Raw genomic sequence first — 12162 nt, forward strand, 5'->3', positions numbered from 1 at the left:
CTGAAGGATGAGATGAGAGTTGCTCAAATGAAGATTTATTACTTCTAAGCATAAAACCACTTTAAGCCAACTTATTTGACAACTAAGGCAGAGGAAGGATTTTCTTCTTTGGTGAGTTCAAAAGGCCTGATTTAAAAACATCAGTAAATCAGCCAACAAAGAGAATGTTTCTCTTTTATGGTTGCTTGTTCTCTCCTCCCTTGTCCACATGCAACCTCATATCCAAAAGCTATATTGAAAAGAAAGTGTTTCTGTTTTGCATGAAAAATCTAATTATACAAACTCTTACATATGGAACCAATTTAACTATTAAAACTGAGAGGCAGCAGGGAAGTATTTAATATGATTCTGGGCCAGGTTTTTTTCCTTTAAATCTGATATGGAAACATTTACGGCATCTCTCATTTTCCCACAGACTATTTTCCTTCAGTTAAAGTTTGCACCAAAGCAAGATAATTCCATTAAAACACAGGATGTCATGATATTGGGAATGAAATATTCTAATTGTCCAGATACTGCATGCTCTGTCTCTGGCAGCTGAGCTTATAGAAAAATTTCATTGCCAGTACTTTGGAGCTACTTTTCTCAAAGCACAATGCTACGAATCTATTATTTTATGGCAGCCAGAGGTCACTCCAAGACAAAAAAGTGTGAACAAGAGCTTTTGGGGAGGGGGAATGTGTGAGATTCTTGTGATTCTACTAGTAAGGGATAGTTTGTAGTAGAACTTCACTTTATACTAGAACTATGTCAAAAGCCTGTGTTCTATGTAACATCAACATTAAATTATGAGAACATACTTTCCTTATTGTTTGGTGGTTACTGTTCATTGGGGGTAAAAATCAATTTAAAATGTCTCAGCCTGTTTTTTGAATTCAACACAAACTACACTAATAAAATGCATGAGGAATGGCATTGATATGCCACAATTAGCAAAAGCTCTTATACAATTTAAGGGAAAATAGGAGAAAATGACTTCACAAAGGCTATTTGAGTAATTTTACACTTAGAGGATTAATGAAATGCAGGAACATCTTGAAAGTTTTTTTTTTTTTTTTGCGGGGTGGGGGGTGGGGTGGGGGACAGAGACAATAGATTTCTTTTACATAAGAACTCGCTAAGAACTCTTTAACATATTTTTCTTCCCAAATGATTTTTACATGCTTAAGAGCGTGTATCACGGGAAGGTTTCCTCTCTTTTACTATATCAGTTGCATATTCTGAGAATGATTAAATCCCATTCCCCGCAAGCCTCAGGGGAATAGAAAGAAAATTTGCTTTAGGGCACATCGTACAGAAAGATTTCATCTCAAGCAGCTCATCTTAGCACCCACTACGTTTCGACCTGTTAATAATTAATAAAAGAGATGCCACCCAATCTCTAATGAAGAAAGGCAAAGCTCGGTGATCCGAAAATAAACCCAGTTTAGATACCAAACTGGTGTCCTCCATCCTGGATTGCTACAAAATCCCAACGTAGCAAACATTTAAAGCGCCTAGGGCGCCCGCACAGCTGAGCAGAACCCACAAGACAGACTGGGTCTGCACCATTGCTGGGTGTTCGGGAGCCCTGTCTACCGCCAACAGATGGGGCTTAAATCCCCAAGCCCGGCGGCTGGGCCTGCGAAGCTGCTCAGGCAGATTATCCACTGCCCGGAACCAGCAGACGCAGGAGCGGGCTGAGTTTTTCCGGGGCTGTTTGCAACAGTCTAAGAGGGTTCGGTTTCTCGGGGCAGCACAGGACGACTTCCTGCACACCTCCAAACTTTGTCTTTCCTATCAGAAACTTCCCTGACTTGCTTGCCACGGCTCCTTTCCTCCCCACCTGAAAGCACCTCGAATCAGTCTTCCCACTAATCATTTCCCCCTGCCATCCGGCTACTAGCCAGGCTAAGGAGTCCTGGTCAGGGCGTGAGGCCGGGTGCGCAGGATTGGCCTCGACTAACCCGCGCATGTCGGCCCTCACCACGGTCTAACCTCCGTTACTGCCAGCGAATCTTGTGGGCTGATAAGTTGCCTTCCCACATCCACTTACAAACGTTAAGTATTAAGCGGGGGTGCGCTGCGGCTAGGGCGGCGGACGACAGCGTCTTGGCAAGCTCAAGCGCGGGTCTCGCTTGGGCCGCGCGCTTTCGGAAGTGGCCGCGGCGGGACGCAACACTGACTCGCCGCACTTCCCCGGCGGGCGGCAGCTCGGGCGCTCAGAGCCGCTGGACAGAAAGGGCCCAAGGCCTGGGGCGCTAACCAGTCCCCGGGGTGACACCACGAACCATTCGCACACTCTGCCGGGCCTGGCCACAGCGCCTCCCCAACGTAGGCCGGAGCTGTCCGGAGTGCGGGCTCCGGGAATCGGCCGCGTTTGCCCCCAGCTGCCTAGACCCTTTCCTCCCTCCGCGAAGCGCGACACTCCCGGCAAACTTTCTTTTGGGAGCCCCGCCAGGTGCCAGGCGGACCCAGGCGACTGACAGAAGCAGACGAGCACGGAAAAGGGGGAGGTGGGGGGGGGGGAGTCCAGCCCGTGCGCCTTTGCCCCTAAGAGGAGGCAGGCCGATCCCGCGGCCAGGCTCAGGTGGCGCCGCTGCGTTGGCCCAGAAGGCCCTGGCGGGGCTCCCTCGCCGAGCCCCGGGCAGTACGTGCGCTCGGGCAGGCGCGCCCACCCCTCCCCCTGCGCGCCCTCCTCCCCGCCCCCCGAGCAGCCAGCCCACCCGGCCCCGGCGGGGCGCCCGGGCTCACCTTTCATCGCTGCGATCACAAAATACATCATTTAAGCCGCGGTGCGGAGAGCGCAGGGAGAGCGGATTGTCCGACCCCGGAGCCCCCTCTGCCGCCGCCGCGCCGCAGCCGCCCGAGCCACAGCAGCAGCTGCCGCAGCTGCCCGCCCGCCGAGAGCCATCCCGAGCCATAAGAGGCTCCATGTGACCGGCTGACATCACGGCCGCCGCTCTGTTTACACCGCGCCCCTCCGCTTCCTCTCGGGGCGGGAGGCGGGAGGAGGGAGGCAGGCGCGCCCCAGCGCCGCGCCCCGCCCCGCCCCCGCGGGCAGGTGAGCTGCAGCGGCTTGGCGGGTCCACCCCGGCTCTGCGCGGCCCTCGGGTGCTCAAACCCCCAGCCTAATCTTCGTATGCTTGGTCACCTGTGGCCGCCCGGGAGCTTTCGGCGCTCAGAGCCCAGAGGAAAGCGCGTCTCGCTACTTTCTCTCCCAACTCCGTATGGCAAGAGACGCACAACCCGACGCCACTCTCTTCCTTTCCCGAGCCTTAGCCCCTGACAAATAGTCCAGCCTTGGGGAGAAAAGGAGAGTCTGGGGGGATGCTTTTCTCTTATTTTCCCAAAGTGCCCCAGCTCTGTTGGAAAGGTACAGCCTCCACTACGCAGGTGGAGAACGCAGCCACTGGGGACCGGTTCGAGGAGAGGAGAGAGGGGGAACTCCACCCATCCAACTCTTGGTAAACCTCTTCATACCAACATCTAAGGTCCTGGTTTTTCCCCACCCTCCGTCCGGCGTTCAGGACCACCAATACCTGGACGACGAGCAGAAAATTGTATGTGAGTGACCTAAATGAGCTCCAGTTGCCGGTTGATTTGAGCCACTAAATTCTCAGACTTGTCATATCCAGCACTCTCTCCAGAGAACCCGTCTACAAGTAGAAAAGGCTCTAGTTTTCATACCCTAAAGATGAGACATTGTGTTTTGGACGGGGCGGGGGGGGGGGGAGTCTCTAAAGGCCAACTTTGCGAATTTTAACTTGTAAGACTTAATTTCTTCCAAATTTTGAAGCTTAATCCTTTTTACTAGCCTCATGAAAACGTAAATTATGACATAATTATTATACAGATGAATTTCCTTACGATGAATTTCAGATGCTACTGAACCTAGAATCTGCATTATTTAAAACTTTGGTCATTGTATCTATAGTATTGAACATAACAGAAAAAGATTCTCAACGGTACCTACTGCTGTTCCTTCCTTCGAGAAATTTCAATTCTGCTTTCTTTTCTGCTGATTTGTCCTCTTACAACTTAAAATATTGGATGGCTATTTCTTTTTATAAATATTAGATGGTCATTTTTTCCCCCATACAACTGAATAGCCCTTGTCTGAGTTGGGCTATAATTTAAAACACATGCAGATAATCAGCACTGTAGAAAACAAAAATTCACACACTCCCCACCCTCAACCCCCTTTCAAGGCAAAATTAAGTTTTCCAAGCATATACACAGTGCTCTAATTTAGAAAGCCAGAAAAGTCCATTGTCTTTCAATCCAACTGTGGCTTTATAAAAAAAAAAAAAGTTTGATCTCAGATAAATCCATCCCAGTACAGTTTTTTTCCCTTTAGAATACTTTGCAAATAAAACCACCAAAATAAGAAATTATGAAAGTGTGAAGCCAAGACCTACCCATGTCAATTCAGCTGTCCAGCCATAGCAAAATGGACAAGAGTTTCAAATGAATTAACCATACCCACTGTAATGTTTACAATTATGAAATTGAATCACACCATGTTCCCATGATGCAACTATATCTCCCAGTGAGGCAACGCCTCTGTTACATGGACACCATCATTCAAATTTGGTTCTTGATTTTCTTTGTGCTAACAATTAGAAGAAGGAAGGATAAGACCAAACTATCCTGTTGGTAGGTCCTGGATCCAATTTCCTTTTTCTTATATTGTTAAAGGATGAAAAAAAAATCAGAGAATGCATTTTCCTAGTTATATTCTTCCATACTTGATGTAAATGAATTTGGATGTACAACTCTGAGAATTTACAATGTCTCTTTAAAACAGTATCCAGCTTTAGAAAATAATGCTTTGAAAACAACCAAATCCATTAGCTCTAGCCTGGCTGTCAGACATCTGACTCCAAGGTAAATAGTCTTACATCACTAGTAATCGGTATTTATTTCCAGACCATTTCAAATGAAATCGGTAATGGGGAGTGACATGTAACGTGACATATGCTCCTGCAATTACAAGTAGTAGAATTATTTTTCCTATAGAAATGTCCCCAATAGTAATATAATCTCATAATACTTACTTGAAATATTCACACATTTATTCAACAAAGACATTTCCAGGATAATGTAATACTGACCTTGCCCTTTTAGAAACGTATTTCATTCGCATCCTACAACTAATGAGCAACAGAATTTCAGATATTAAGTCTTAACCTTCCTGTGTGGCTAGATGCTATTTGTAATTCATGCCTCTATTAAATGTCTTCAGCTTTTAACCCAGGGTATATTACTGTTCTTTATATTAACACATGCTCTCACAAAACTTTTAAAGTAAAGATGAGAGACTGTTTTTTTTTTTTTAAAAAAAACACTTGAAATATAAATTTTCTTTGAAATTATTAAGTTTCCAACCAAACAAATCAGCTAGGAATGAAAAAATCCATATCTACTTCCAATAATACTAAATTAGAGCCATAAATGATACATTTCAGTAAATCTGTACCCACTGTATATTAAAATACAATAATATAGAAATATGATACAATATTAAAACAAGACAAGTGTGTAGGAATAATGATGGATTTTAGTAAAGGATCAGAGTACTACAATGGGGGAAACAATGCTAAGCAATATATTTTTTCCATCTTTTTCTTTTTACCAAGTGTACTGAAAAAGAAAAAAATAATAATATTGCTACGTGAAGATAACTAAACGGGATGGGAGTTCTTTACCACGAATAAGAGTGTGTTATATATTAATTCCCAACTTACATTTTTCTGTTGGCTTTTTCTCAGGAAAAGAAGGCACACAAGATACTTATAAAGACAGATAATTTTCCTGAGTCCCCCAGAGCCCCACATGGTGTCCCTGTGTGCTGGATTTCATAGTGGATCTGGTACTTGGCAAGGAAGTAGGGAGATACTTCTGATGCCAGATTGTTCCAAAATGCCTATGGGGTTGGGTGGGGGGAAGCCTGGTGCCCTTTTGCAGGTGTCTAGACTGTAATATCATTAGTAAATTGGTACTAATCTTCCCACTTTCAGAAGAAATGATACTTGACTTTATGGTAATGTATTTGGTTTTTCACCACAAAGGATCTGATCTCATAGTATACCACCGTGAATTACACATACAGTGTGCTATTGGGGAAAATAGTCTTTATCCCAAGTCTCCTAGGATGAAGATGATTTTAAAGTTTTAAATGCATGTGAAAGAAAGCATTTTGGTTCTGTCTTGCCCAGGCCCTGTGTCTCTCTCTCTCCAGTGTGTGGCAGCTTGCTAATTCAATTAATTTCTTTCTAACTGAACAAGAAAGGGATCAGTGGAAGGTTAATGTGGTCCTAGGCAGCTTGATTCAGCTGAATCGTTGGCCATCCTGCATTGTGATCTTTAGGGGTTGGACCATTCTGTCCAAAATAGAGCCAGGGGATGAGGTTTCTTATAGACCAAATGGGGCCAGATCCAAGAGTTCTAGAAAAATTACTCAGGAGATTACACAGAAAGCACAAACTTAACTACATTGATCAGAGCTTTGCTTAATTTTGAGTCCAGAAGCAGCCAGTGTCCAGTAAGAAAGGGAAACTCCTTATTTAGGAGTGTTAAGGTGAAGGGGATAATCCTATAAATATTGTCTTTTTCATAATTAAAAAATTTTAATAGACACAATACCTTGATTTTGTTTAATTTTTTTAGAGAGAGAATTTTTTTTTGAGAGAGAATTTTTTAATATTTATTTTTTAGTATTTGGTGGACACAACATCTTTATTTATTTATTTATTTATTTATTTATTTTTAATTTTTATGTGGTGCTGAGGATCGAACCCAGCTCCCCGCGCATGCCAGGCAACCGCGCTACCGCTTGAGCCATATCCCCAGCCCTTGTTTAATTTTTTATGTGGTGCTGGCTGAGGATCAAACTCAGTGCCTCAAACATGCTAGGTAAGTGTGCTACCACTGAGCTACAACCCCAACATTTTTCATGATTTTTATACTAGACATAGATGTAGATTTAAATTTGCATGCATGTATACATATGCATAGTCCATGAAATATGTTGAAATAAACTATTTTGGTAGCCAAAGACATCTTTGATTTTATACATACCTATTCACATGCACATATTTCTCATAAGCAATCCACAACCACAATTATTGAGTGTTTATTATGTGCCTCCACTGTGCTGGAGAGTCAAGCAAGAACTAGACCATAGTTCTCATCTTGAAGATGAGGTCACCACCCAGCTGACCTTTGCTCTAAAATCCCTACAGAAGTCACTTCCCAAAGTAAGTGAACACTCCTAAAGAAGGCAGAGTGTTGGGTTGCCCATTGGAAAGATGTTTGCACAGCAATTTGCCATTCAGTTGATAGATGGCTGCAAATAATTAGTGTGGCGATTAATGTAATGGAATGATGGAGGTGAAAGATTTGGCAGGAGAGAGACTGTGATGTAGGGATTCTGGGATGTCTGAAAGCAAGTATTTCATTCACCTATTAGGAAATCCAAAGAACTGGCGTATGTTTTGTAACCATCTCAATGAGGAAAAAGGGTAGAGTTCACAAGGCCTAGAGAACTAAGCAACTCCACAGAACAGGTAGGCAGCAGGTGCCTCACTAGACACACGCTGCCAAAGCAGCAAGCAAAAAGACCAGAGGCAAGAGCACCCTCCATTCTGTCAAGTTCCCATGGGCTATGCGAGAGATGGCAGTGGATATACATATACATATATATATGTATATATATTATATAATATATATAATTAAGGGAATTCAGGAAATATGTATGAACTCAGAACCTGGAATCCTGAATCTTGCTTCACTCTTGTCACTAGCTTTCCATTTTCCCTTGAGCAGTCATTTCACATCTCGGGACAGCAGGTCCTTTCCTTGCCTATAGAATGAGGTCGTGAGAATAGGCCTCAAGGTGCTCTTGTGCCCAGACATCCCATATCTGCTTTCAGGAACACTGTCATTCCTTTCTCTCTGCTGTGCCATCTCTATTCACTTCTCTAAGGAGTCTTCTTTATTTCATTGAACTTTATGCTATGGCAGAATGAGCTATGGTTGGACAAAGTTGGGCTCAAGACCAGCCTTCATCCCACTCACTAGCTGAGAGATCTTGAGCAAACCTTTGTTTCATCACATGTGAAATAAGGAGAGGAGAGTGTTGGAGGACCACTAGGTGGATTAAATTAGACAATATATAGAAAGAACAGAGTGATTTTTCTTAGTAAGACTTACAAGGGAACTGCTTCTACCACCCCCAACCCACCTGGATCTAGGCATTGTTATACACACAAAACCTGTACCTGGCATGAAATACTGACCCTTAATAAAGATTTGTTGAAATGACTATAAATATGCAATTTTGCTAAGCTTTCTACAATTTTCAAACTGTAGTGTGTGTGTGTGTGTATGTATATATATATATATATATATATAAAACAAATATTTATAAAGCACCTGCTAAGTATTGGAGATCCAAAAAGGAATAAGGATTAAGGTTCCTCTAGGCCCAAGAGGACTTGTGACATGGCAGGTTCTTTTTACCTCTCTTCCTATAAGAGAGCAAGCTCTCTTCTAATAAGCCACAACTAAACATCTTCTGTGTGCATGATTCTAGGACAGAGAGAAGGAAGAAAAATATCAAGATGTCTGTCCTTCAAAGAGCTCACTATCTAGCAGGAAAATGAATGTAATGCTTATAACGTAAGACAGAATGTGAGACACATATTCTAAGTGTTCCTGAAATAAAGTGCTATATAAGCCAAGAATAAGCAAGGTTACTCTGTGCAGGGTTAATCTTAAGCTTTATAAGAAGGATTTCATGGAGGAAGTAGCACCTGGTCTAGACCTTAAAGGCCAAATCAGGGTACAAACAGGAGTGAAGGGTTTTTTGGGAAGAAGCACAGAACATAGATAAAAGAAAGAGACAAAAATGTCAGTTTTCATTTAAGGAAAACTAGTAGTGAGGAGGTTCACAGTAGCATAAAATACATAGAGACCAAGAGGGGAGAACGTCCCAAATGCAGATTGTAGCCATTTCTCTTGCCTTCCCTCATAGCACCCAGTACAGAGAACTTCAAACTATACACATTCAGAGAATGACTTTTGAAAAAAAAAAAAAAACTGAGAGCAAAAAAGGGAATTTGTGCTTCAGAAAATAAATCTCTTTGCAGCTTGCCTATTGCATAGTCTATTGTAAGGATTAATAGTTGGTTTGATAGTCATAAAGTTAAATTACACTTAATAAAACACATAGAGCAAAAGAGTTCCACATCACAGCACACTGAGGAAGAATAAAACTGGAAATGGGTGTTATTTCATCAGAGCAAAAAGCTAAGCAGAGCATTTCAGGATGAGCAAGATAAATTGAATGTTATTTGATTTTGTATCTCATCCATTTCTGTTCTGAAAATTATCTGAGACAGTTCTATTAATACAGATGCTTCGTATATAGGCCATATTTTATTTTTTAAAGAACTATCTTAAAATATATTTTCAAATAATGGAGAAAAGATAAGCAGTTACAGATGGTTTTCCCTATTTTTGTCATGCATGATCAAGACTGCAGAGTAATGTGGGCTTCGTTGGGAAATCCAAGTCTCGCAGCTAGAAGCATTCCAGGAGCAAACGCTGGCATTATTTTGCTTTCACAGAGAAAATATGTTCCTGTTCAGTCAAGCAGAGTAATCAATTATTCTGCATTATGAAATACTCATTTTATAACTATTGACATTTCAGACAGTTGTGCCACATGTCAATAGTGGTTTTGATGCTCACATTCAAGCTGCAGCTTATAGGATGGGATTCATCTGGGCTGACAGTGTCTGATCAGAAGTCGTTTCTCTTCTCTCAGAAGTCCATCTATTATTTATGTCACAGTCCTGCATGGTACGAGTGTTTTTTGAGCACTGAAACAAGAACAGACTTGACTATGTATTTTCTTTTTAATAAAAATGTTAAAGTTCTCTAAATATGTTAGATTCACATTAAAAAATAATCATCACTCTTTTGAATGAAAAACTATTCCTACGTTTTGTGGGATGAAGGTAAATTAGACACTCTTTTCTGAAGCTCCCATATTCACATTTGATTTGTAGTATCTAGTTAAACCTTATGTCCCCAAAGGTAATTTTCTGAAATCAAAATAGCTTTCCAATCATTATTCAATACTGCTGCTACTCCCTCTCCTACTGGTTAACCATCTCTTGGGACTTCCTTGTGGTATTCATTTATTTCATGTTCTTTTAAAGATTTCATTCATCCAACAAAATTCTATACTTTTCTTACTCTAAATTTATAGATGAGGTAAGGCAGGCACAGAGAAATTAAGTGACTTGTCTAAGATCACAAGACTGGCAACTGGTGGAATCATAAAAAAATCCTAGGTAAACTGGTTCTAGGGTACACATTCCAACATTATGCTATGACTTTCAAAAATTTTTATAATTTTTCTTTGAATTCAGCATTAACCAGTATTTTTTAAATAGCAAGATAACTTCTTCAGAAATAAAAAAATTACCACTCTAAGAACATCTAGGCATCTGTGCAAGAAATTCTTTTATCACTAGCAGGGTTAGCATGTGTCATTATGAATTATTGCACAATTTAGTAAATTATTTAATTACTACTAATGAAGAAACATACTGTACATGGTTGTAATTATCCTGTTTGAAAACAATGTTGCCATTTGTATATTTAAGAAACACTTGCTACATATTAAATTAACTCTTGAGAGGAGGTTTTTTTTTTGTATCTTGGAATAATTAAGCAACACTAAATATTGATAATGGAATGTTAGATAGGATTGCAAGGAAACTAAAATATATAAAAGCTAATACTGACATTTCTAAAAGATTCCAAATATGTTGAAAATATAAAACACAGCAATTTCATAATTCACACTATGAAAAAGCACAAGATAAAGGTCTTCACCTCAGCAGCAAATTGTATCTTGTTGCTCTTTTTGTAAATCACTTTTGCAACATATGCCACATAATATAGTATCTCATTTGTCTAGTTAAATCACCTAACAAATGGCTTTGATAGCAAAATAATCTTAAATAGATCCATTTAATTTTTATGCACTTTTTGTAAATTGCTGTATGCATTTATTAGTGACTGTGATCATTCATACACAGTTTTTTTTTAATTTGTACAAAAATATAGTACATACATACCCTTAAGATGCATGGGCAATGAGTTTAACTAAAATATAATTTTTATTTTTTTATGGTACTGAGAATTGAATCCAGGTGTGCTCTACCACTGAGCTATGTCCCCAGCCCCCCCCCCTTTTTATGTTTTTTTATATGTTGACAGACATCTCTTTTTTCTATTTTATTCATCTATTTATATACGGTGCTGAGAATAGAACCCAGTGCCTCACGTATACCAGGCAAGTGCTCTACCACTGAGACACAACTGATGCCCCTCCCCAGCTCTTTTTAAGTTTGATTTTGAGACAGGGTCTCACTAAGTTTTATAGGGCCTTGCTAAGTTGCTGAGGCTGGCTAAAATAATTTTCAAAATGTCATGATACATGTGAGATGTACATTATTGAGAAACAATTAATATGCAGTATTGAATTTGTTGTAAAGACTTATGTATAAAAAAATCTTGGAAAGTCCAACTCACCCATTAATCCAAAGGTTAGATACATGCTATATGATGAAACTGAATTCATAAGGTAGACTATAATGGTGATTTGATTTATAACATCTTTGTTCCTTGAAATATAATAATGTGGCAAAGTCATTATAAACAAGGAAAAATAAAAAAGGTAACTGCAAGAGTTGGGTGATACCCCAAAAGATCATGTGGTAGGTCTCCCTGCTTCCAAGGACATGAGCAGCTAAACCATCCATGTCTGACAGTTGCCTATCATTAAATAATCATATATAAGCAAGATAAGTGATATTATCATATTTGCTCTGTTGTCTGTTTTCTCTGTTATCCCAAGGTCAAGCTGCCATTTAACTGGATAATTTAAATCAAATAAAATTTTGTCCTCTTATGAATAATGCATGTATTAAAATTATAGTTCCCAGATTTCAGCATTTGTCAAAAAAACAGTAAAAAACTATTTCCTGTCACTATGTTAGATTTAGGCATCACAAAACAAGAGGCAAGAAAACATGTTTTATATGTTCAGAGCTAATACTGCTCAATTTATCATGTAATATAAATTACTAGATAGGGTTT

General features: G+C 40.4%; 1 protein-coding gene across 2 annotated transcripts in view; it reads right to left on the reverse strand.

Annotated features, from left to right (window-relative positions):
* Positions 1–12162, reverse strand: part of Rora (RAR related orphan receptor A) — a 676242-nt gene that overhangs the window by 92130 nt on the left and 571950 nt on the right. The window contains exon 1 of one of the 2 annotated variants that reach the window (XM_027926174.2): positions 2734–2908. The exons of the other annotated variant lie outside the window; for it this stretch is intronic. Coding sequence (XP_027781975.1) covers positions 2734–2764 — 31 coding nt within the window. The 5' untranslated portion in view covers positions 2765–2908. Of the gene's footprint in view, positions 1–2733; positions 2909–12162 lie in introns of those variants that run through there. 2 annotated transcript variants of the gene reach the window in all.

This window comes from Marmota flaviventris, chromosome 2 (genome assembly GCF_047511675.1).
Source record: "Marmota flaviventris isolate mMarFla1 chromosome 2, mMarFla1.hap1, whole genome shotgun sequence".
Taxonomy (NCBI): Eukaryota; Metazoa; Chordata; class Mammalia; order Rodentia; family Sciuridae; genus Marmota; species Marmota flaviventris.